General features: G+C 51.8%; 8 protein-coding genes across 8 annotated transcripts; 3 read left to right on the top strand and 5 right to left on the bottom strand.

Moving 5' to 3' along the window:
- Positions 1-44: 44 nt before the first annotated feature.
- On the bottom strand, positions 45-1,360 carry TGAM01_v207174 (hypothetical protein; the record flags this gene model as incomplete). The annotated part of the gene is made up of 2 exons (XM_018803759.1): positions 45-953; positions 1,034-1,360. 2 exons carry the CDS (start codon positions 1,358-1,360, stop codon positions 45-47), a joined length of 1,236 nt encoding a protein of 411 aa, XP_018663132.1.
- Positions 1,361-2,688: 1,328 nt separating this feature from the next.
- On the top strand, positions 2,689-3,735 carry TGAM01_v207173 (transcription initiation factor TFIIB; the record flags this gene model as incomplete). The annotated part of the gene is made up of 1 exon (XM_018803760.1): positions 2,689-3,735. The coding sequence occupies one exon, from the start codon at positions 2,689-2,691 to the stop codon at positions 3,733-3,735; it is 1,047 nt and encodes a 348-aa protein (XP_018663133.1).
- Positions 3,736-5,821: 2,086 nt separating this feature from the next.
- Positions 5,822-10,239, top strand: TGAM01_v207172 (hypothetical protein; the record flags this gene model as incomplete). Its single annotated transcript, XM_018803761.1, has 3 exons — positions 5,822-6,232; positions 6,295-9,701; positions 9,759-10,239. 3 exons carry the CDS (start codon positions 5,822-5,824, stop codon positions 10,237-10,239), a joined length of 4,299 nt encoding a protein of 1,432 aa, XP_018663134.1.
- A 484-nt stretch (positions 10,240-10,723) lies between these two features.
- TGAM01_v207171 (hypothetical protein) lies at positions 10,724-12,795 on the bottom strand (the record flags this gene model as incomplete). The annotated part of the gene is made up of 4 exons (XM_018803762.1): positions 10,724-11,934; positions 11,999-12,089; positions 12,158-12,421; positions 12,484-12,795. The coding sequence occupies 4 exons, from the start codon at positions 12,793-12,795 to the stop codon at positions 10,724-10,726; spliced, it is 1,878 nt and encodes a 625-aa protein (XP_018663135.1).
- A 2,047-nt stretch (positions 12,796-14,842) lies between these two features.
- On the bottom strand, positions 14,843-17,935 carry TGAM01_v207170 (hypothetical protein; the record flags this gene model as incomplete). The annotated part of the gene is made up of 4 exons (XM_018803763.2): positions 14,843-16,116; positions 16,182-16,223; positions 16,288-17,433; positions 17,638-17,935. The coding sequence occupies 4 exons, from the start codon at positions 17,933-17,935 to the stop codon at positions 14,843-14,845; spliced, it is 2,760 nt and encodes a 919-aa protein (XP_018663136.2).
- Positions 17,936-18,666: 731 nt separating this feature from the next.
- TGAM01_v207169 (ribulose-phosphate 3-epimerase) lies at positions 18,667-19,701 on the bottom strand (the record flags this gene model as incomplete). Its single annotated transcript, XM_018803764.1, has 4 exons — positions 18,667-18,933; positions 19,022-19,267; positions 19,380-19,506; positions 19,586-19,701. The coding sequence occupies 4 exons, from the start codon at positions 19,699-19,701 to the stop codon at positions 18,667-18,669; spliced, it is 756 nt and encodes a 251-aa protein (XP_018663137.1).
- A 1,012-nt stretch (positions 19,702-20,713) lies between these two features.
- On the top strand, positions 20,714-21,913 carry TGAM01_v207168 (hypothetical protein; the record flags this gene model as incomplete). Its single annotated transcript, XM_018803765.1, has 1 exon — positions 20,714-21,913. One exon carries the CDS (start codon positions 20,714-20,716, stop codon positions 21,911-21,913), a length of 1,200 nt encoding a protein of 399 aa, XP_018663138.1.
- A 275-nt stretch (positions 21,914-22,188) lies between these two features.
- TGAM01_v207167 (hypothetical protein) lies at positions 22,189-24,219 on the bottom strand (the record flags this gene model as incomplete). Its single annotated transcript, XM_018803766.1, has 2 exons — positions 22,189-24,089; positions 24,156-24,219. 2 exons carry the CDS (start codon positions 24,217-24,219, stop codon positions 22,189-22,191), a joined length of 1,965 nt encoding a protein of 654 aa, XP_018663139.1.
- Positions 24,220-24,530: the final 311 nt, after the last annotated feature.

The raw sequence follows: 24,530 nt of genomic DNA, 5'->3' as shown, positions 1-24,530 counted from the left end.
TCTATGATTAAGAAATACTACTTTGGCTCTGCCCGGCAGAGCACCTAATTTCCAATCTCATTGGTAATATCGACAAACGCTTGCCATTGTCTCCAGGCTTCACCACTGGTGATAGCCCACTTAGCTCTTCGAACACCTTCCTTCCAACGTTGGCCGCCAGGGCCACGTTCTTTGATGACGTTTCCGTCATCGCCATGGCCCATGTCACTGGTATCCGCCTCGCAGATACCGGATGCGACAAGAAGGGCCGCAGTATTGATCAGAACAAATTCGACGACCGGATCATCCAGGGGAAGTTCGCCTTTCAAGATGCGAACTAGAATATCCGCATTCTCCTGAGGCTCCTTTCCGGAGGAGACCTCGTTCAAGGCGTGGGTGCGGACGCCAAAGTCGCTGGGGTGGACTTTGAAATGCTCGACCACTATCTCTCCTCCAGGAGACTTTTCTTTCAGCATCCAGCAGAGCGTATTGCCTGCGCAGCTGATTTCGTCTAATTCCTCTTCTCCACAGACAATCAATGCCTTGTGGCAGCCGGCAACTCTCAAGGCTTCGGCAAAAGCGGGGCCGAGATCTCGTCTTCCGACGCCGATAACTCGAGCTTCCAACACGTCCTCCACCGGATTTGCCAATGGACCCAAGTTGTTGAAAATAGTTCTCCAGGGGAGCTGCTTCCGGATAGGAGCGACGTAGCGCATGCCGGTGTGGAAGACTGGCGCAAAGAGGAAGCTGTAGTTTGTATGGGAGTAGACCTTGACCAGGGTATCCGGCTTCACGGCGCTAATAATGGGCGCCCGAGGCTTCATGCAGCTGACCATGTCGGCACTGCCTGATTTTGATGTGCTTGCCTTGTTGCCGTGCTTGGAGACCAGAAGCAGTGAGGAGGCGAGAATCGATGAAGTTGTACTGACATTGAAGGTGTCGTGAGAGTCGCCTCCAGTACCAACAATATCGCACTGCAATTGTACGTTTTAGCTTTCTGTATATAACCATAGTAATATTTAATCAATTGAACTGAATTGAATTGTCATCTTACCAATCCGCCCTTGTACGTGCCCTCTTTTCTTCCCCGCGCCTCAATGACACTCTGGAGCTCCTTGACCGGAATGGGCGCTGCGGCTTTTCTCATTACATAGGCGCAACGCTCCAAAACATCTGCCTTGAAGTCGAGCTTGGTGAAATGGAGAGCCATGAGGAGAGAGGCTGTCTGGGCCTCGGTCACCTGGTTTGTGAAGAAATGGGAGATTGCCTCTGCAATCTCATCGGGAGTCACTAGATTGTCCGTTGGCCAGAGCTTGGTCAACAACGGCTTGAGGTTGACGGGAGGAAGGGCCTCTTGCCCACTGCCTGTGTTTGACGCCATGACGATGTGATGCACAGACGGCTATGAAAGATAAGAGAGAGAGAGAGAGAAAATGGATTTCACCCAATCGAGAGGAATGGGCAGGTGAGTGACGCAGAGTCTAGTTTTATGCCGGCCGCTATGAATATGCCGTACAACCAACCGTACACACTATGCCGCATCTGTGGCACGACAAGCTCATTGGTGAAGATATTGTTCATTTTTTTGCCTATGAGTCAGCACAATAGGCTCCATATTAGCCTGTTCAATTGAGCGCATGGGGTTTTCTGCGATTACCCATTGGCCGATTTCGGGCCCGCAGAGATGGCTCACAGATCCAACGCAAGACACAGAGGCGCAAGCCACGGTAGTTGGTGGTTCTCAGCCGATCAGTGGGAACAAAGTTTTCCCGGCTTCCGCATTCAGCCCATGCAATCCTTCGCTTCGCACGGTGGCGGCCCGTTGATTCCAAGCTGCTGAGTCACCTGCCAGAACTTTCGCTCCAAGGCCTACATAGTAACGCCTTCCTCGCCCAAGCCACTCATTCTGATCTTTCCCCCGACATACTCTTTCTACCGCTCTCTCGCCGCCCCAAAGTTGGATCACGCTCGCTCACGACGCTCACTGCTTTTCAAGCTCGCTGTCAGAAGCGATTCCGACATCTTACTTTCGCCGACTAATCGCTGATCTGATCTTTTCTTCCTTCGCGATACGATTTCAGACGCCTTCACTGGTTCAGAAAGGTCGGCCGGCAGAGACCATTTTTGCGCGTTTTTACGCTTCCGACACCTCTTTGACGCTTGAAGTCTCGACAACAGAAACGCTATAGGGAATTTTGGGCCGAAAGAGAGCGTCTCCTTTACATAGTTACTTGCCACGTCGCGCCTTTGCTGTTTACCCTCGCCTTTGGCTGGTGTGCAGCAAGCCGACACCGTTCGCCGCGTCTAGCGCTCCGAACTATTTTTTAAACAAAGAAAAGAAACAAAAAAAAAATAAAGAATAAAAAGATTTGAAAAGAATCAAACAAAGGGAAGAGGGCGAGGACAAAGCAATCATTGTCCGTGCCCGAAAAAGGTGCTCGATCTCAATTCGGAGGCTACCGCCGCGCTTCCCCCTTCTCAAGCCAGCAGGCTCTTTCGACCGTCAAACTGCATTCACCGCTCTTTGTCCAAGTCGTCAACGATCAACTCTGGATCAGAGGAGCATCTTACAAGACAAACTCCCTCGTAAGAAAATCAGTAGAGAAGAAGAATCAGCAGCTGCGCCGACGAAGAAAGGAGGCCAGAAAGGCACGAAAAGTCTTTGACGAGATTACCAACATCTATAGACCGAGAGCCTACCAGCCCAAAATGCTTCCGCCAATGGGCGGAGATGCAAATGGAGGGTCATTCCATGAAGACCTGAACAATGTCCTCGCTTGCCCCGACTGCAAGGAGTACCCTCCGAACTTGATTGAGGAGTTCTCGAGCGGAGACATGGTCTGCCAGAGCTGCGGTGTCGTCGTCGGAACACGCATCATTGACACGAGGTCTGAATGGCGTACCTTTGCCAATGACGACCAAGGTGGCGACGATCCGAGTCGTGTCGGCGGACCGCAGGACGAGTTCGTCGAAGGCCAGCATCTAGCCACGACTGTTGCCTTTTCAGAGTCCAAGGCTCACAAGGCCTTGTCCCGTACCCAGAACAATGCCAATGCGGACAAGGCCCAAAAAGGTTTAATGCAGGCCTACAAGGAGATTGTTGCACTTTGCGAGACGATTCATATGGGAGCCAACGTCTCCAACGCTGCCAAACACATCTTCAAGCTCGTTGACAAACACAAGTTCATGAAGGGCAAACCCCAGGAGGCCGTCATTGCTGGGTGCATCTTTATTGCATGCCGACAAAACAACGTGCCTCGAACATTCCGGGAAATCTTCAACCTCACTAGTGTTAGCAAGAAGGAAGTCGGCAGGGTCTTTAAGCAGCTACAGAATTTCCTGCAAAAGATTCAAGATAACGAAGGCGAGAGCGGTACCGGATTGAACACCGTCACCAATTACGAAAACACCTCTGTTGGTGCCGAAGATCTCTGTGGTCGTTACGTGTCTCAACTGGGCTTTAAGAACCAGCAAAAGATATCGAAAATCTCCCGAGATCTCGCAGAGCAGGCCACCGACATCTCTGCTCTGGCAGGCCGATCGCCTCTGTCTGTTGCGGCCGCTTGCATCTACATGGCGTGCCATCTTATGGGAGAGCCGCGGTCATCGGCTCCTATTGCCAAGCAGACAGGTGTTAGTGATGGAACGGTCAAAACCGCTTACAAGTTCCTCTTTGCTGCCCGTGATCAGCTGATCAAGAAAGAATGGCTCCAAGAGGGTGGCAAGATGGAGAACATTCCGCAAGTCCAAGTCTAGGACTCTTATTGTATAGATGCAGCGTGTGGTACACGCTTTGATATACACCTCGGATCGATCTCCTTTGTTGCGTTGCAGCCATTTTCTGTCCTTTTACTTTCTTCTCTTTCAAGCTGCCGCGCTATAGGATCGAAGGGCGTTTAATGGCGAAACGGGGTGATTTTGAGACGGAACAAGCTGAAGACAAGGGATGGTCGCTTGCACTGTTTGTCAACTTTTAATATAGAGACTGGGGAAAGAAAATAAATTGGCCTTGCAGAAGGGAGGGCTGGAGAGCGCGAGATTGCGGCTCTTACGCCCGGAAATACTCAGCAACCTCTCTTTCTTTTTTTCCGTTCGCTTTTCTTGCCGTTTTGCTATAACAGAACAATGTATCTCAGACTGTATAGATTCGAATAGCAAAACTCAAAGAGAATATTTGCATACTCGTGGGTACAGGAATATAGCCAGGCACGTAGAGTGAACTCTTGGCATTCATAGCGGCTTTTATTCCTTTGTAGCTGTGCTCAGTAGCTCAGCGTTTGTACTTATAGCCGGTTGCGTGCGTAGCGAATGGGTGGCATCGAGTACAGGCTGAAAACGGCCTGGGGTTATGGTGATAGGCATCTTGCAGGTGACGTCATGAAAGAATTGACATCCATGCTGAAATCACATTTGACAACGCTAAGTCGACAAGGAGGAGTTGTCGTTGTTGTATATTGCGTGGCAGTTGATTCTAGCACATGAAACCCTGTGGAGAAGACGCACGACTTTTGGCTTTTATGAGGGCGGCCACTGCGTGCTATTATACGGCAGCATACATATACGGGGGAGAAAGTTCCTCGCTGATGGAGAAGGTTACGCGTCAGCCGTTGAAGACGAGATGGCAATGCACACTGTACGTTATACCGGGTACACTAAGGCCTGGAGTCATAAGCATTGGCGCACTGGATGAATTAGGGAGGTCGTAATACGAACGACTGGAAAAGTAGGTGCAGCACTGTGTTGAAAGGCAACAATTTTTTTTTTCGGCCTTCCCCGTCTTTTGATCCATCTCGTGTTTGCCTGCTTCTCCCCATAATTTAGTTCAAGCCCGATTGCTGGCAACACAATAAGCAGTTAGCAGTGACAGCATTCACACGTACGCCTTTGCATGCACTAGGCCGACGGGGAAACTCAATAGAGCCGAGTCAGGCACTTACATGGCCTTTTGCTGTAGGAATCCTCTGCCTCTCTCCAGCTCCTGTGCGACGTCAAAAAAGGACCGTCTAGTAGCCCCACGTGGTGGACATGGAAGGGCCGCCGTACCAGGGGCGCAGTTGGGGCCGACGATCTGCTCAGTGACCTTCTGGCGTGTTGCGCTACGCAAGACAACTGCGTAGGTCCTCACTAGATGCGCTGTAGCGCCCAATGTTTTGGGGTGCCTGTGAGACTGAACTATTGTGTGGTTGCGTCCGATGTGTGGTGGCCGGGCCGAAACAGGACTGGCTCGCAGCGTTTTTACCCCTGCAAGTGCTTCTTTTCACTAGCCTAGAAGTCGACTGACTCCGGCCATTGCCACCAACCACGACGCCTCTTGGGCCGAGCCGATCAGCTACAAGGTAGAGATGGTGTCGTATTGGGGATTGACTTTCGTCGTTTTGCTGTCATTGAGTTTTCGTACTCTTCTTTCTGCCGGGACGTTTGTCAAGGGCGCTGGCCAATAGTCCAGGGACGATTTTCGCATCGACGCATCCAATCGCTACTGATTTCCTACATTTGTCTGTCTTTATTGTTTTTCGTTGTACGGAAATTTCATCGTGTTGCTGTGCTATCTACCTTACTTGGCTTCGCGGCCGGTAGTGATCCTCTCTCTTTTTAGCGACCACCATCTTTTTTGCGTCGCGAACCCGAAACAAGGTCACGCACTATTGACGTCTTGGCGCAAGTTGCTCTGTGCCACGTTCGGATAATTCCTCGGCCATGAGAATCTAAGCTACTTGCGCGCATCGTCAGTCTCGAATTATAGCGGCGTGGCCTGCCTCTCGCTTATCGTTATCTCGCGTGGGAAAAAAGGAGGTTTCCTGGGGTTACCACGATCTTTTAATTTTATGCCCATCGCGCCATCATGGTGCTCAGCGTGCGCGGCGCCGATGGTCTGATACGCTCAAAGTCCGAAGAGGAGGCCAGCACGCTTCCCGAATACCCTCAGAAGGGCTGCGCCGAAACGGTGGCCCCCGTCTCCAAAGTCTCTGTTGTCAAGCGCATTCACGATGCCGCCAATTTGGTGTACCAGAAGACCATTGTCGAGCATATCCTGCAGCGGGGCCAGCTTGCCGCCTCCAAGGATGGCAGGAAGATACCGTTGCGACTCGAGAACGACGAGCCCTTGACTGATGTTCGTCGCGGGCAAGCGTACATCTCCAACAGCATTCGCACTTCTCGCTACACGGTGTGGGATTTCCTGCCCAAGCAGCTCTTCTTCCAGTTCTCCCGGGTCGGCAACTTTTACTTTCTCTGTGTCGGAATTCCTCAAATGGTGTGTGCTTGTTATGATCATGGTCTTGTTCGTTGACGCGGTTGCTAAATTGTTGCGCGCAGATTCCTGGCCTTTCGACTACCGGCTCTTATACGACGCTTTTGCCCCTCCTGTTCTTCGTTTGCATAACAATGTTCAAAGAAGGCTACGACGACTATCGACGACACCGACTTGACAAGGTTGAGAATGCCTATTTCGCGACGATACTCGGCAAGGAGGATAAGTACACTGGCAACGCCAGGCGGACACACCTCCTGGATCGGTTTAATCCTTTTCATACGAAGACGACTACCGAACCTCGATCTGTCTCTGCCGAAGAATATCAGGGTGTGCGATGGGTGCCGACGAGATGGTCTGATATTAAAGTTGGAGACGTCATACGACTTGCGCGGGACGAACCTGTGCCTGCGGATATTGCGCTCATCTATAGTGACGGCGAGAACAGCCTGGCATATGTCGACACCATGGCGCTCGACGGCGAAACGAACCTCAAGAGCAAGCAGGTGTGTAATGCGATTGAAGGATGCGACACGATCGAGGGTATTGCGAAATGCGCAGCAGAATTCGTTGCCGAAGACCCCAATCCCGACCTGTTCAACTTCAACGGTAAAGTCACTGTCAATGGAAAGGCAGTGCCTTTGACGCTCAATGAAATCGTGTATCGTGGAAGTGTGCTTCGAAACACCACCTGCGCTGTTGGAATTGTGCTCAACACTGGAGAAGAGTGCAAGCTGCGCATGAACTCAAACAGGCATCCAAAGGCAAAGAAGCCCGCTTTGGAGAGAGTGGTGAACAAGATTGTCATTACTCTGGCTTTTTACGTCGTTATTCTGTCCGTGGGCGTTTCAATGGGCTATCTGCTCTGGAAAAAGAGCACCGAGAGACACTCTTGGTACTTGCAGAATGCTAGTGTTCCGTTCCACGATATCATCATTGCCTTCATCATCATGTTCAACAATGTTATTCCCCTGTCACTCTATGTGAGCTTGGAAATTGTAAAGGTTGGACAGCTGCTTCTTCTCAATTCGGATCTCGGCATGTACGATGAGGAATCGGATACTCCAGCGCGATGCAACACAAACACCATTCTTGAGAACCTTGGTCAGGTTGAATACATCTTCTCAGACAAGACGGGTACTCTTACAGATAACGTCATGAAGTTTCGCAAACTTAGCGTTGCTGGTACTGTCTGGCTTCACGAAAAGGATTTAGAGCCCCAGTCGCTGTCGGATACGTCTGATAGCACTTCATCGATTGTCAAAAACTTTGACTTTCCCAGTCGATCCCCGTCAGTGTATAGGAGAGATCGCATGTCCGTTGTCATCCACGAGGATCAGGTTGAGATGACAGATTCGCCGATACATTCCCCAAGACCATCAATGGCAGGACGGCGATCCTCATCCGTGTGGCGATCGACGGGACGGCCAGACCATGTTCAACCTGATGTCAATACCTCGGATTTGCTCGAGTATATGAAGCTGCGACCACATTCAGCCTTTACCAGGAAAACGAAGGAGTATCTGCTTGCGATGGCTCTGTGTCACTCATGTTTGCCGGAGAATAAGGATGGGAAAATGGACTTTCAAGCTTCGTCCCCGGATGAACTTGCCTTGGTTAGAGCTGCTCAAGAGATGGGATATTCGGTTGTCCAACGAAACTCGAAGCAAATAACCGTAGAGGTGACTCACGGCGATGGTTCGACGGAACGCTTGAAATACGATATCCTGGACGTCATTGAATTCAGCAGTGCCCGAAAGAGGATGTCTATTGTTGTTCGCTATCCTGATGGCCGCATCTCGGTTATTTGCAAAGGCGCTGATTCTGCCATCCTGCCTCGCCTACGACTATCTTCATTGGCTATGCAAAAGGCAACCGAAGTTCGACAGAGTGCTGACCTTGAGCACGAATTGTTCCGCCGCAGCGAGCAGCTCGAGCCTCGCAATAGCTTCGGTGGAAGGCCTAGCTTCAATGTTCGCCGTCCTACCATTACGAGAGAGCGAAGCGTGCACCGGCAATCAATGGGGAATCGAAGCAAGTCTTTTGAGATTAACAAGCTGACTCGTCGGTCTGAGGATCGGCCAGAACGGCCACGCTTGACCATCAACGCACGCGGAGCATCGTTTGACGTCTCAAACCGCCAATTTCTTAGTCCCATGACACCTCACGTACCGCAACCGCTGGATCCCCGTTTGGCATTTTTGGAAGATTCCGGAATTTTCGACGAATCTGAAGTCTTCACGAAATGCTTCAAGCACCTCGATGACTTTGCATCCGAAGGTCTCCGGACGCTCCTCTTTGCGCAAAAGTTTGTCTCGGAGTCGGAGTATAGGTCGTGGAAGAAGCTTTATGACGATGCTACCACCAGTCTGACCGACCGGCAAGAAAAGATTGAGGATGCGGCTGAGAAGATTGAGGAAGCATTCGAGCTGGTTGGTGGCACTGCCATTGAGGATAAACTCCAAAAGGGCGTACCAGAAACCATTGAAAGGCTTCGACGGGCCAATATCAAGATTTGGATGCTGACGGGAGACAAGCGAGAGACGGCAATCAACATTGCTCACTCTGCCCGAATCTGCCGCCCTGGTTCCGACTTGTATATCCTGGACGTGACAAAGGGGTCTCTTGAGGCGCAGCTCTCAGCCATGGCCGAAGATCTGAATGCTGGCTCTATCCACAGCGTAGTTGTCATTGATGGACTCACCTTGGCTGCCGTCGAAAAGTCGGAGGCTCTGTCAGCTCAATTCTTTGCCATTATGCTTCTTGTCGACTCTGTTATCTGCTGCCGTGCATCACCGGCTCAGAAGGCTCTCCTGGTTAAGACCGTCCGCGGTAAGCTAAAAGGTTTCCGAGGCAAGGAACGCCGGGGCTTGACTTTGGCCATTGGAGATGGTGCGAATGACCTTGCCATGATCCAAGCCAGTCACGTTGGAATTGGTATTTCAGGAAAGGAAGGACTCCAGGCCGCCCGAGTGGCAGACTATGCAATTGCGCAGTTCCGCTTCTTACAGAGATTGCTTCTCGTCCATGGAAGATGGAACTACGTTCGCACTGCCAAGTTTATCGTCTGCACGTTCTGGAAGGAAATGTTTTTCTACCTCCCCGCGGCGCAGTACCAGCGATACAATGGCTATACTGGCACTTCTCTTTACCAATCGGCAAGCTTGACAGTCTTCAACACGCTGTTTACTAGTTTGTGCACGATCTGCATGGGTATCTGGGAGCAGGATCTCTGCGCAGAGACTCTGCTGGCTATACCCGAGCTTTACATCTTTGGTCAGCGCAACAAAGGCCTCAACTTTTGGAAGTACATGCGATGGATGCTCCTTGCTGCCATTGAAGGTGTGATTACTTGGAACGGTATCTGGGCTGGCTATGGGTGGGTGTCTCCAGCAGCCAAAGATGAAAATCTCTATGCCATTGGATCCTTGGTGTTTACGGTTGGTGTCCTGTGGATCAATTGGAAACTATTGTAAGTTTTGATTTTTCCTTGATCTCTCTGAAAACTCGAGTGCTAACTATTGGCAAGCATCTTTGAAACCCATTACAAGTCGGCTGTAGTCATGGCCTGCTTCTTTATCACCACAGCCGGCTGGTTCGCATGGCTGGCCTTTTTAGACGGTGTCTATGCCGGCACGCCATCCGGTGACTATGATATCCGCCATACGTTTACCAAACTTTGGGGCGCCGATGCCGTGTGGTGGTCCACTTGTTTTATTGTGCTCTCCTTTATGGGGATGATTGAACTGCTTTTCAAGGCGGCCAAGCGAGGCATGCTTGTTGCGGGTCTATGGCACTGGCCACCGTGGCAAAGGAAGAAAATGGGCGACAATGTTGAGGAGTGGGATTTGGAGCTCTGGCAAGAGATGGAGCAGGATCCTGCAGTGAGACGGAAACTCGCAAAGATGGCGAGAGACGATGATGAAGAGCTTGATCTGGAGGATGAGGAAGAAGAAGAAGAAGACATAATGGAGCAAATTGAGATTGATATCTCTGCGGGGAGAAGATAGACGGGGAAAAGCAAGATGGGAGATGGGGATTTTCATGTGCAGGCGACCAGGAGCGGATTTTTTTTTTTTTTTTTTTTGTGTGTGCTTTTTTTATGAGGGGCTTGGAGTTGGAGATTCTTCCTTGCCTGACTTCGCTCATTGGTTTGCTGGCGGATTTACTTTCATTTATGAACATGGCCTGGATGGCATGATAGATACCCAAAAGAGTGTGAGTTGGAGATTGGGATGACATGATACCAGAAGATATAAGACGATATAGTGCGCGTACATAGACGAATCGTTTACTTTCTTTTTCTCAGTTGCTATTTAAAACTGACAAATGTTTTATGTGCCTTATAGCAGATCCTTCTTTAACTCGTTTCTTAGACGAGAAACAAATTAAGCAACGTGTATTAATGTATTCTAAACACTCTAAAGATCTATGCAAAATATATGGACATATCTTGACCAAGTGAGGAAAAGATGCAAAAGGCTCACAACTTGATTACGCCTTGGAATCCGCCGTTTCTTCTCTCTTTTCACTGTCCCCCCTCTTATCATCATCTTGAACAACTCCCCGACTGGGCTTCTTCGCCGCAGGTTCCACTTTGCCCACAATCTCCAGCGTCCGGAACGCCACGAGGACAAGCACCAGCGACACCAGCCCCAGCGCAAAATCAAACCACGACGCCGCACGCAGGCCCCTGAGAGAGTCCGCATCCCACGCCTTTATGCTGCCGACATTCTTGACAGACACGCCCCGGCCGTGAGCCATGACGGCGGTCTGAATGGCCGTCGCAATAGCGAGGCCGATGGACCGACCAATCTGGCCAACAGAGTTGATGAGCGCGCCACCAATAGCCTGATCTTCTCTCGGCAACGCCCGCGAAGTAAACAGCGTCAGACACGGCCACGTCGTATCCGCCCCAACAACAGAAAGCACCATCGCCGGAAGCCCCCAGGCAAAATACGACGTCGTCGGCGGAATCGGCACGGCATACAGCAGACACGCAATCGTGATGGAGAGATTGCCGCAGATGAGCAGAAAGACAGTCGGCACGCGGCCGACCAGCTGCGAGACGACGATGGCAACGGCGGCGCCGCCAATGCCTGTGGGGAGAAAACGCAGCATCGTCTGCAGCGGGGACTGGCCCTGGAACTCCTGGAAGTAGTAGGTGGCGTAGATGAGGTAGTTGTTGAACGACGCGAAGAAGACGCCCATGATGACCATGACGGCGCTGAACTGGCGGTTGCGGAAGATGCTGACCTTGATGAGCGGCGGCGTGGGCAGCGTTGCCGGCTGCAGGATGCCATTTGGTGATTCGAGCAATCGGGCCTTTGCGGCGTCGAGTCTGCGCTCCAGGTACCACTGCCAGACTGCAAACGCCGCAATGACGAGAATCGACACGACAATCAGGACGGGAATCCACGGCGTGCTCCAGCCCACGACGTTGCCCTCCGTCAGCGCAAACATGAGCGCCAGCAGCCCAACCGTGATGAGCGTGGCGCCAACCCAGTCGACAGACTTTGGACCCAGCTTTGTTGTCGTCGTGTTTGCTGCTGGAGGAGGCGTCGGCGGGATGAACAGCATGCCGCAGACGGAGATGACGCCGCCCATGATGGCCAGCACGCCAAAGACCCATTTCCAGTTGGAGTACTGCGCGACGAAGCCGGAGAGGATGTTGCCAAAGACGCTGCCGAGGGGAGCGCCGGCGCCTTTGAGCGACAAGTTTTTTCAGCTGAAGTTTTTAACTCTAGTAGTGAATGATGAATGACATACCATATGTGCTAAAGGCGTAGTTTTTCGCTTTTCCCGGAGGGAATGTGACGCCCAAGATGCCAATCGCCGTAGGAACATTCGCAGCAGCCCCCTACCCATCACTCTTTATCAGTACCTGTTCCAAATTTTCTCAATAAATAAATGTCGTCCACAACTCACCAGCCCGTGAAGCCCCCGAAACAGGTTAAACGCAATCTCATTCGGCACAAACGGATTCGCCGCCGTAATGGCCGTCACCCAGACCGACCCCAGGATGAAGACGAGCCGCTTGCCGTACAGGTCGGCGATGCGGCCCCAGAAGAGCAGGAAGCAGCCAAAGGCGAGCGAGTAGGACGAGACGATCCATTGTTGCCGGCTTTCGGGCACGGAGAGGTGGTGGCCGATGGTGGGGAGGATGATGACGACGCTTTGCACGGAGAGGGTCTGTTGTTGAAGAGTTTAAGAACTTTGTATATATGAGATGGGAGTTGAAGAACTCGACTTACATTGAGAAACGCCGCGCCCGTCACAGTGGCCACCAGCGCAATGCATCTCGCCCTCGACATGGGCAGTCCATCATCATCATCACTCGCATCATCACTCTTAAGCTCGCTCCCACCGCCGCCATCGCCATCACCGCCATCTTCCGTTACTGAATCTCCTACTCCCCGAGGCCGACTCGTAGCGATAATTCCCGTCTCTTTGCCCATCTCAGCATCATCCTCCCTCCTCTGTATCGTCGCCAGCGACGACGTCTTTGTTCCCTCGCTCTGCATCTCCTCCACCTTCATCCCCGATTCCTCATCGAGAACCGCCATGCCGGAGGAAACTCTCCACGGAAGCGGGACGGGAAGCTTCCCGGCCGCTTGTTTTCTAACTTTAATTGGTCCGTACTTCGTGTCAACTTGTTGGCTCGGTCTAGGAATCCCAATGGGTTGAGTAAAAATGTAAAATTTGATGACGAAATAACAATAATGCAGAATTGGTTCTCAATCTTGTCAGTCCAGTCAATACAACTAGTGTTGCATCTCTTTTTTTTATCTCCTCAACATGTACCTAGTAGATAGGCACGGAGTAGATCAGCCGGAAACGCTATCACTTAAACGTATTGCGTGCTCCAGAATGAGGTGGACAAGGTAAGAGAAAGGAAAAGGAAAAGAGCAAGCATTTCAAGAACCGCACAGGTGGTAAGTATAGTAGTAGTAAGAGATAAAATAAAAGGAAAAATAAAGATGCCAATCCTCTTTCATATACTAATACCACCATACCACAGTACCATGTCACCGCAACCGGACAAGGGTCTTAGTAAATAAGCAGCAGAGCAAGATGCCGTCCAAGAAAGACTTGCAACCAAAGGTAATTCCACAAAAAAAAGTCGGAGCGCCGAGCTCAATCCCGTATTACTGCTCCTACGGCTTACGTGCATTCCAATCCTTCCCTTCCCCCCCTCTCCCCGGTGCCGGCCACCCACTACGTCTTTTCGGCGCTGATCCTTTTTTCGAGTCCCGATCTCCTGTGCCGAGTCTACACTAATAAGCCTACCTCTCTCCGCCTTTCCAATAGTACTGGCTCTAAGAGCTATCAAGGATAATGCTTTTTAGGAGCTTGCCAACTCTTAGACTCAAATTAATATCAATCAATTAATTCTTCCATTTATTTTAGCTGCCGTTGGCGTCTGCCTTTTACAACATTTGCTGTGCGTCCGGATAAAGACATTCCCGAAACATGTCCGACTTACATAGCTTACACTTCAGTTAATACACGTACCTATATAGCATCTGCATTTATTGATCAACCAGCTCCAAAAGGAAAATGTCAAGCAACAAATTGTGCAAATTGGCTATATTTCACTCTCACCAGTTCTCTCCACCTTTTCTTAAGACTTCTTCAAACTTCACATTTATCTTCTCTAGCTCTTAGTCAGTGTCTACTACAAAATCATCACCTAGCTCGTCACTATCATCACAGCTCTCTCAGTCCGCACAACCTACAATCAAACAAATCTTCACATGTTACATCATACTCATCACTCAAGAAGAAAAACACGCAAGGGCTGCTATAAATAGCTCATTGTCTTCTTCGTGCACTCATCAAACAGTTGCATTTTTTTGTTGACTGCCTATTCGCCGTGTCCACCTGGTTAAGCATCTCAATCTCCTCATCCTAAGCATAGTGAGGGTGTTTTTTTGCTTCATCGATGACCTTGCCCTGTTTCCCTTAAACCCACCGCCGAACTTAATATCTCCCAGGCGGTATTATTATAAAGAAAAAAGGCCCTCCCTTAAATAAGAAAAAAAAAGTGAATGAGGCACCCATGCGTCAAAATCACAACAAAACCAGTCAAGTTTTCTTCTTTGGCGGCTGCCCTCGAGAGTCCCCTAAAAACAAAAGGTGGACAAATGAGTGGGAACGACAACCAAAACAAAATTCCGTGCTCCCCATCCATCCTCGTAGCCCTTACTTTCCATTTTGCCCAAGCCGCCCACCCTGCCATCTTCTAGGTGATTGTCGAAAAAAATGAAACTAAAGAAACAATCGTACACGTTTGCATCAACGAGTAGGAGACTCAAGCAAAGATTTCTTCTTCTTTCTCCCCGTCTCCATGCTGAAACCCCTCTTTGTAATTAGAAGGGGGGCACACATATATGGTGCTCAGGTGTTCCCTCTCGCATACCGCGAAGCCAACCTCTCCCTAAGCGTTCAAATGTAGTGACACGTAAAGAACCAACTGTATCAAGTGGAAAAAAAAAGAACTGAGAAAATTCACACCAACCCCTTTCTGAGCATGGAGCTCATGACGAGCGCCATCCTATCTCGCTCGCGGCGATATCGCCCTCGTCGTTTCCCATCACGGCCTCTACCCCACTAATGGTAGTTTCCGCCCCAGCCGCCGCGTTGCTGCTGCTGTTGCTGGCCTTGCTGCTGTTGCTGGCCGGTGCTGTAGTAGCCTCCACTGCCGAATCCAGCCTGGCCGTAAGAGCCATATGGGGTGCTGTGCTGGTTGCCACCAGCGCCGCCGCCCATGCCGTATGCGCCGCTGCCATGAAGGCCGTGGCCTTGAAGGTGGCTAGGGTAGCCGCCGTAGCCACCGCTCATCTGGGATGTCTGAGGGGGCGGAAGGCCGCCACTCTGCGCACCGGGAGCAGTGTTTGTGGCAGAGCCTGGCCGAGGGGCTCCGAGAGAGGGCGAGGGGCCAGAAGAAGCCTTGCTCTCGCCAAACGGCTTCAGCTCGTCAGCCGAGGCTCCGGTGCTTGGCTGGGTCTGGCTGCTGAATGACTGTCCCTGAGACTGGAAAGATGAGGCGCCTCGAGAGAAGCTGTCGTGAGTACTGCCAAAGCTGCTGCCTCCCAGACCAGGCTGGCTACCTGCTTGAGCAGAGCCGGCACGGCCGTATTCACCAAGGCCGGAGCCAAGAGGGCTGTCTCTGTGGAGAGATGAAGGGCCAAAAGTTCCAGGGGACGAGGTATGGTCGTAGGGCGCATTAGGCGAAACACCATAGGGTTGTCCGTACATGCCACCCTTTCCATACGGTCCAAATCCTCCTTGGCCGTATCCAGAGTAGTACTGATGGTAGTAAGGGTTGCTGTAGTATGGGTGGTTGTATCCGGGGTTATATTGTCCGTGAGCCTGGGGCTGCGAGCCAGGACCTCCCTGCTGTTGAGGCTGCTGCTGTTGAGCCTGGGTAACGGGGTTGGGGGTGGAGTGGCCGCTGTTCTGGTTCTCGTTGCTGCCGCCGAATCTTGGCTGGTTGTGACCAGAGCCGCTCTGCGGGTACTGGCTGAGGTTATCGGTTTGGGAGGCATTGTAGCCTCCAAAGGGTCGCTGCTGCGAGGGAACGCCCTCGGGTTGGGCATGTGCTCCCTGCTGGCCATAGTGCTGGCCGTAAAAGGCATATGGGTTTCGATCCTGCTGGTTAGCAGTGTAGTAGGCAGAGTAGTCGCTGGGAGCTGAGCTGAAAGCTGCACCAGGCTGCTGTGCGGGAGGTTGAGAGGTCTGAGCCGTAAAGTTGTCAAAGGGTGGTTGCGAGGGAGCTTGCTGGTTGAACGGGTCCAGGGGCTTCTGCTGGGACGCGGAGACGTCTTGAGGGCCAGCCTGGCCAAATCGACCGTATTGCTGAATGTTAGGGATAGGAGGTTGAGCTGCAGAAACATATAATTAGCGATAATTCTTCCCTACGTCTCTTGGATTTGCAAAGCAAACGCACTCTGAGAGGAGATAGGAGCCTGGGCTGAAGTGGCTGCGGCAGCTGAATTGAGAATTAGTCTCAAATGACACGGGGAAAAAAGCACAATAGGGAGCATGGCACATACCAATAGGTGTCATTCCGGGAGGGGGGTTAGTCGTGGCTTTAGGAGCATAGGTTTCCGGCACAGCGACAGGCTGAGAGGCCGGAGGAAGTGAAGTACGGGGAATGGCAACAGGTGAATCGGCGGGGGGTTGAGCTCGAGTCTCTGGTTCTTCGCGCTCGCCATCGATATCCTCGTCGTCATCGAGGTTAAAGGCGCCAAACTGAACAGCAGCACGGTCAACCTCTCGGTTGCCGGGCATGCGGACAGCCTCTTCTTGCTGAAGAACTCGTCGTTGGAAGCTAGGAGTGCGAGGGGCAGCTCGCTCGGTAGTTGCCTTCAAAGCCGTGGCAGCATAGCCGCTAGAAGTGGTCTTCTGGGCCTGGTGCTGTTGCTGGGCGGCTGAAAGAGGAGTGGCAGTAGCGCTAGGAGGGCTCTGTCGAGGGTCCCAAGAGTCAGCAGCTGTGCTTGCAGCAGTATCTGTTGCAGGTGGCTGGGAGACATCAACAACTTGTTCGAGATTGGTTTCCGTCAGCTCATCCTGAGAAGGAGTGATAACGGCAGCGGGTTCGGTGGCCGCGGGAGCGGCAACAGGAGTTGCTTGCTCTGCAACTGGAGTGTTCTCTGCGTCCTCTTCCGTCTCGGGCTTGACGGGCTCAGCTTCAAATGGGGCGGGTTCGGGAGCGTGTTCGGGTTCGACGTGTTCGACGGGCTTAGGAGCAGCAACTTCTTTGGGAGCTGCGGGCACGACCTTGGGAGGAGGAATCGACTGTCGGAGCATGCTAGCCCAAGTCTTGACCGGAGGAGCGGCAGCCTTGGCGGCTTCGGGCACGGCAGCCTTCTCAGCGACTACGGGGATCTTCTCTTCAAGCACGTTGGCAGCGTCGTCTTTGTATGCGGGAGACTCTTCGGTGGGCACAGAAAGCTGCTGGCCATCCTTGGGTCGAGATCCGTTGGTAGGATGAGTCGACCTGGCACGTCCACCACGTCCACCTCGATCTGTAGCTCTGCCTCGGCCGCCACGAGGAGCTCCGTCAGAAGCGCGACCTCCACGAGTGTTTCTAGCGCTGGAAGACAGTTCGGCGTTGACGGGCGCGGAGGATGTGTCCTTGGCCTTGGTACGAGGGGTCTTTGTCTTCTTGGAGACTTCACCCCACTGAGAGATGGTGCCTAAGGATAGAGAAAAAAAAATCAGATTAGCAATTGAAGATGGCGGTTTATCTGCACAAGGGAATGCATTCGTAGAAGGGGAACTGGCAGGTGTATTGCAATTGAATTGCCGCAGCAGGATTCTGACGTGTTTGCAAAGCAAAAAAAAGAAACAAGTGAAAAAAGAGGCAAAAGGCAAGCTGCAAATTTCGTCTCCCAACGTACCTTCAGCCATTCGTGTCACAGCCTCGGTCTCATCACCGTTTGTTTCCTTGAGAGCATAGAGGACATCGGGTTCAGACCAGTCGGGGAACATTTCGCGGATCACCGAAGTCTTGTCGCCATATTGCTTTCGAAGCTCGGCAAACTCGCCCTCGTCCTCAAACGTGCCCAAGTTGTCGTCAGCAGTCTTGAAGTTCTCGCCGTTGGATCTGCGACCGCCTCGGCCGGCGAAACCCCCTCTGCCACCTCGGCCGGAGCCTCTGCCGCGTGAGGCAGATGGCCGTGAGATGACCTCAGACATGGGGAGCTGATAGGTATGTGGAGATGAGGAGGGATGTGGCAATTGTGCAGTGGCCCGTCAGATGGCCTCTGCTGAGGGTGCAACGAGCAACGAGAGATGAAAAGAAGAAAAATATGAGGAGAGAAAAAACAACAACGAAGAGGGCAAAGTTCGTGTGTTCTCGAGGGGAGACAAAGATGTAGATGCGAGATGGCACCAGAGCGTCGAGGGTGTGTGGTGTTGTGGCAAAGGGAGGTCCAGAGGTGGAGGGCAAAGGGAGGCACGAGGTTTTCCCCGGAAGCAGACGAAAGGCTCTGGCGCTGGTCACGAAGGTTTTTTGGCTGAGCGCCCGGTGACGCCCCCCTTGACCGCGTTGAGAGCTGGCCAGCAAGTACCTTCTCTGTGGCACAGTGCCAGATCCACTGGTGCTAGAGGGCCCGAGGAGGGGCAGTTTCAGCGGCCTTTCAGCGCTGGGATAGGGCTACATGAGCCTGGGCTCTGCCTGATGCGCCACTGCTACCCACTATAACTGCAAGGGCCTTGGACGAGGCTGCACAGGCTCCAGCAGCTACGGTTGAGTTGATTTCAAGAAGGAAAGTTAATTGCATGTGGTGAAGCTACTAGATCCAGAGATGTGGTTTATATCGTTCCTTCTGTCCCAGCAGTAAAAGAAAATTGAGACGTGGCCTATTCTATGTGTTTCATTCATGTCATTTTCCGCTCTATCCAATATCTGCCCCGCTCCCTGCAATCTACAATTTGCCACCCCTCGTGTCAACCGACTTTCGAAGCAGAGAAATGACCTCGGCCGGATCCTTGGCTCCAAAGACGGCACTGCCCGCAACAATGACATTTGCTCCTGCATCGGCCGCCTGGTCGATTGTGCTGGGCCCGAGACCCCCATCAACCTCGATATTCAGCTCGGGGTATCGCTTGCGCAGTTCCTGGACCTTCGGCAGCTCCGAGGCCATGAACTTTTGGCCTCCAAATCCGGGATGAACTGTCATAACTAAGACCATCTGTGGTTATTGCCAGTATTAGCTTCAATTTCCTCCAATTCAACAAACAGTAGATTGGCCAAAGAAATGTGTGGGCCAATTAACGTACATCAGGTCTCTCCTTGGGGTCCGAGCTCTCAAGGATGTCCCAAAGCACATCAACAGATGTATCAGGCTTGATCGCAATACCAGCTAGCAGCCCTTGGTCGTGGATATATCTGATCAGTTCCTTGGGGCTTGTCTTCTTGTCGGTCGTCTCCTCGGGGGATTCGGCAGCTGATGAGAAAGCGGCTTCGTAGTGGAAGCAGTATAGGTCACAACCGGCGGCCTTGAACTCCTTGACCCATTTCTTGGGCTGTTGTTGTTTGAGCACCCAGTGTTAGCTCTGGAACTGAAAAAGGTTCTCTTCGTATGAAAGAACAGGCAGCCCGAGATTCTGATTACGAGTCCGAATGGATCTAACACACCTCCGCAATCATCATATGGCAATCAAATGTGCCTCGTCCGGTGGGCTGGCTCGGCTTCTCGACGTGCGGGCGGACCTTTGCAACAACCGGGGCGCCAAAGGTAATGTTTGGTACGAAATGGCCATCCCTGCATTCAGCTTGTCAGCCAATTCGATATGAATACAAAGGCGTTGTGATTGCGGGAAGCGAATTGCAGCTCTACTAACATGATATCAATGTGCAACCAATCCGCACCCTGCTCGATGGTTCGGGCACATTCTGCGCCGAGCTGTGCGAAATCCGCCGAGAGGATGGACGGGGCAATGAGAGTCTTGGGGGCCATGCTGTGTCGTATGTTTGGGATTGTACAGAAGATGCTGTCGGTATAGGTGGTATCGGTAAAGTATTGTCTTGCGGCAGTTTCCTACATCTCTGGTCTCCAAGCTACCGCTTGGGTAGCAGTATGACATAGGCGAGCAATTAGCAGAGCCGGCGGAGCCTTGCACACTGTCCGCACTGTATACTTTATGCCGGCGGCCGGCAGTGGAGCAATCGCAGATCGGTGCGCAGGGCACCGGGCACCAGGTCCCTTTGTGCTATTATTTTCCGGGATAACAGCACAGTGGCAGCTAAAGCAATTTTGCTGTATCGCGAGATTCAGATAACTCCCAGCTGACACTTCGCACGGTTTGACTTTCGGGCTAGCCGCTGCAAATAGTGTGTGCACACTGTGATGGCCCTCAACTGGGCTGCTGCCGGAGCCATTGTGTCTTGAATCAGCGACACAGGGCACAGGTGAGACCTAGACAATGTGCACGGATGGATGGCAATGACTCTAGTGCCACGCAATTGGCTGATTCGCAAGAGACATGCCTTGTTTGCAGCGCTTTGTCTTGCCCTTTCAGCGTCCAGCCTCGCCAAGTTGCACCCTGTCAAGCTCGGCTGCAGCGAAAAAAGGCACATGTCCCGATACCTTGCCTGTCCCGCTAGCCAAGTTGCCCGTCGTATCTGTACTTTGCCAGCGCACCCAAAGGCAGGGAGCCTGGCCTCTGCGTGGAGACATGGCAGGTTCCTGTACCAGGGAACATTCCCCCGCACCAGCTTTCGATTGGGGTCCAAACTCAGCCCACGTATCACATGACATGGCCTGTGCCGCGCATTATTGATCATGACGAGGCTGGAGCCTTTTGGCTCGTTCTAGATAGAGCCTCGAACTCAGGATCAGGAGCCGATATCCCTGCAGCTGCACACGACAGTGACAGCCGCCTGCCTTGTTGGCAGTGGCAAACAAAACTTATTGTTTTTCACTTCTTCAATCATAACACTGGCCAATCGGCGTCATATTCCTGCTCGCCATGTTCTCCACAAAGTCTGTCCAATCGCTGAGGAAGCTTTTCGCCGGATATCACGAACCCCTACCCATATCCCAGCAGCAGTCGCAAAAGCTTCTCGACGGCATCAAGGCGTCCTTTCGTAGCCAATTAGACCGCGAATATGGACGCTCTTCCTCCGATAACACCCCTGCACCAGCCAAATCTACTGGCGAGACCAGCCCTCAGGCCCGTCGCTCCGCTGCGTCTTTGCATTTGAAATCCGTTCTATCAAATCCTCTATTCAGCTACAACAACAAAGAGAATGCGCCCCCCTTGCCAAAGGGGCTATGGGTGCCAGATCGTGATCCGATGGATGTTTTTGATCATGCCGTGTCCAGGGGTATGATGACGCTCAAAGCTGCCACGGGCTGTTTGGTGGCCAAAGGGCAACAGCTGTCAAGCGCCGCGGACGCGAATCTTCTAGCGACATCTTCTGATACCGCCCTCCGAGTTGTTCGATGGCTTCGATCATCTGGAGCGGAGAGCAACTTTCTCTTCCTGGACAATACGGCCTTTGTTCGGGCGCTTGTGCCTTTTCTTATTGCTGAAAATATGGAATCAGTGGCTTGGGAATGGATAACGCGGGCTATGAATGAATCTAGAGATATCAGCGAGGAGCAGCGCATCGCTCGCGCGTCTTCCTTGTTATCGGAAATTGTCCGCATCAAGAGCCAGGCCCAATACGGCAACCTGAACGCTGCCATACAGGCGATTCTTGAAGCAGAGCAACTCTTCCAGCACAACCCTTCTCTACCCAAACTGCTTGTTCAGCCATGGAGATCAGTGTCATGGCTATCTACAGTAGAATCGTACAGCCGGGAAATGCCGTCAGAAAAGCTTTTTGAAGCTCACTTGGCCACGGCTGATCGCTTATCACGGCCATTCCCCGTGGAGATGGCACATTTACACTTGTACCACCCCACTCATCCGGATCACCTCCCTGCCCTGGAATTCTTCAACGACAAGAAGAGGCTGCGCAAGCTGGTGCGGGCTTTGGGCCCTGACAAGCTGAATCTCACCAAATTCACAGGCATGGGTACCATTCCATGGATTGCCTTCCTAGGCCACGACACTGTCAACCATTTGAAGCAATCTGGGAGAAGCGAAGAAGCACGAGGCATCACGCAATTGTTACGATCAGAGCTGTCTGACATTTTTTCTGAAACTTTGACACCGGCGTGAGAGCAGAAGAGTCTTATCGTGAGAGTGTGTTGCAGTTTTTGCATACGAATATTGTATTATATGTATTATTTCATGGGAAAGGCGCATTTACGAGACGGTTCACGAAGAATATCAAAGCATATAGATACCCAAGCTTAATGAAAAGGCTAAAAGAAACCATTAAAAAAAATTTTAAAAAAAAAAGGTTGCATTTTTCTATCCATCCATAATATCTATTACATGCTTTGTGAAATGAGACCGTTGGCCATTAAATTTTAATACTTCTCTTCTTCTAACTAGTCCGAGAAACCCTCAAACTCATCTTCTCCTGAGCCTGCTGCCTCGTTGTCTTCGTCTTCGTCTTCGTCTTCATCTTCTTCGTCTCCTTCCTCGTCCTCATCGCCATCCTCATCCTCGTCTGGCTCCTCTACATCAAATGTACCAGAAATATCCCACCTATCGCCGTTGGCCTTTTTGCTCACATACTTGACAAACTTGAGAGCTCCGCTATCACGCAGAACAAGCGTCATCTTGTTCCACGCAGCAGCCTGGAAAAACAAGATGTTGTCATCATCTCCACTCGACTTGTACACCGCGGCGTCTTCGTTATTGTCGTCATCGCCAGCCATGTAAACTTCATGACCGCCGACTTCGGCAGCTTCCTCTGGCTCTTTCTCAACGGCCTTTGCTTTTCCTTTGCCCTTGTCTTTGTTCTTCTTCTTGCTGTTCTTTCCATTGGGCTTGGCTTCCTCTTCCTCATCCTCTTCTTCTTCATCGGCGGCGTCTCCCCAGCCAGTTGTTGGTGTGAGACCCAGGTTGAGCTCCAGACGAGCCTTGCCCTCATGGCCTGTGGCAAGAGTGTAGTCCATTCCGCGACGGAATCTGCGGGCAAGGACGTCGTGATTCTCAATGGTGCACCCGGTTGCTACTTGCAGCCAGCGGCGGAACTGATCACTCGGGAAGAGCTTGTCCAGTAGCTCTGTGATTGGTGAATCATCTGAACGTTTGCTAGATTTGGTAGATTTGGTAGAAGGCTGCTGGTAGAGGTATCTGTGCTTGTGAGGCGGCTTGGACACCTTCCAGGCAGAAGACTTCTCGATAGCTACGCTGTCTTTGGGAAGAGAGGCCTTTTCTTGCGCCTGGATATATTCCTGTACACGTTTGGAAAACTTCTTGGACAAGACATCTGCAAGAGTAATGCTCGAGTTTTCTTCGAAATGCTCAGACACTTGCTCCAGCGTGTCAGGTGTCAGGTACGTCGGCGCAATGTACTGCAGCAGGAATTCCAGATCAGCCTCCTCGAATTCAGCTTCGCTGCTCTCTGGATTCTTGACCGCAACAGGATTAGCCTGCGGCGCATCGTACTGGGCAGGATTGCCCTGAAGCTGCATAAGGCCGCTGTTCTTTGCGTTTTTCTCCTCCTCTCCCTCTATATAGCCTTCCTCTCCAACTTGAGGGATGTGAAACCAGCCGCTGATGGCCATGCGGACACGACCACCTTCCTTCTCTAGCTGCGCCTTTGTCTCAGCGTGGTACACCTCCTCGACATCGTGGAAGCTCTCGCCAGGCTGGACGGCGAAGAAGCTGAGCTGGTTCCACGCAGGCGGGATGACCTTGACCACGTCTGGAAGCGGCGTCTTCGCAACATCTCCATCCTTGTTTTTTATTTCCTGGATGGGGAACAGACGCAATGCGCCACCCCATTCGGGCTTCCACGGGATGTCGGGATCTGTCAAGTAGAGAATGTAGCTGACTCGTCTGCTGCCAATGACGTCGTCATGGCAGAGCAGGTAGCAGCCCGGGGTGTAAATGTTGATGGCCATGTCTGTCTTCTTGCCACTCAGCGGGCCGCAGCCAGTAATGCTTGAGACGTAGTTTCGGAAAGTCTCAGAGTAGATGGCATCCCGGAGGGAAAGGAGAGAGGGCAGCTTGGCAAGAGACTCGTCGTCGAGGCCATCCAAGTTGGCCAGGTCGCCAGATTGGTGAATCTTGTAGATGTCGGTCTCTTTCGGGGTGAATTGTACGTTTTCGCGGACTTCGTCTCGAACCGCCCGGAGGAGCTTGTCGTCGACGAGCTTGTGGATGACAGCATGTTTGTATGGCGAGGATTTGGCGTATTCGGTGGTATACGACTCTAAAACGGAGTCGTCGAAGAGACCGTTGCGGAAGCGCTTCTTTGCGTCCTCTTTGCTGATGGCTGAATATCTTGGTTAGTATCCAATTGAGCTGGAAAAAAAGAGAGGAAGCTGGAGGTGTGGCATACTAGTCTTGGCCTTCTTGCTGCCGGCTTTTTTGCCAGAAGCATGGCTTTCTGCCTTTCTCTTCATGGTGGTGACAGACGGCCGTGGCAGTTTTCCGCAATTGTCTATGGCAGTGTCAATGGCGAAGAGATTTGAGTGAAAAGATTTTCTGCAAAAAGGTGGGAAATGGTATGAGGCCAGTTGCGAGATCAGCCGATGGCGCGCGCATCTTCAACTTTTTTTCTGCCGCCTTCAGACTGGCACCACTTCCCCACCAAGCTAGCCCTGCAGATTTCCTAAAGTGGAAAACTTGCCAATGAGCTGCATTTGTCTTTTTTCTTCTCAGTAATTGTCAAAGGGGTGATGCAAATTGAACGTTTATTTGGAATGATTTAACG

This window comes from Trichoderma gamsii (genome assembly GCF_001481775.2).
Source record: "Trichoderma gamsii strain T6085 chromosome Unknown Scaffold_26.2, whole genome shotgun sequence".
Classification (NCBI taxonomy): Eukaryota; Fungi; Ascomycota; class Sordariomycetes; order Hypocreales; family Hypocreaceae; genus Trichoderma; species Trichoderma gamsii.
This window is presented reverse-complemented; position numbering and strand designations above follow the sequence as displayed.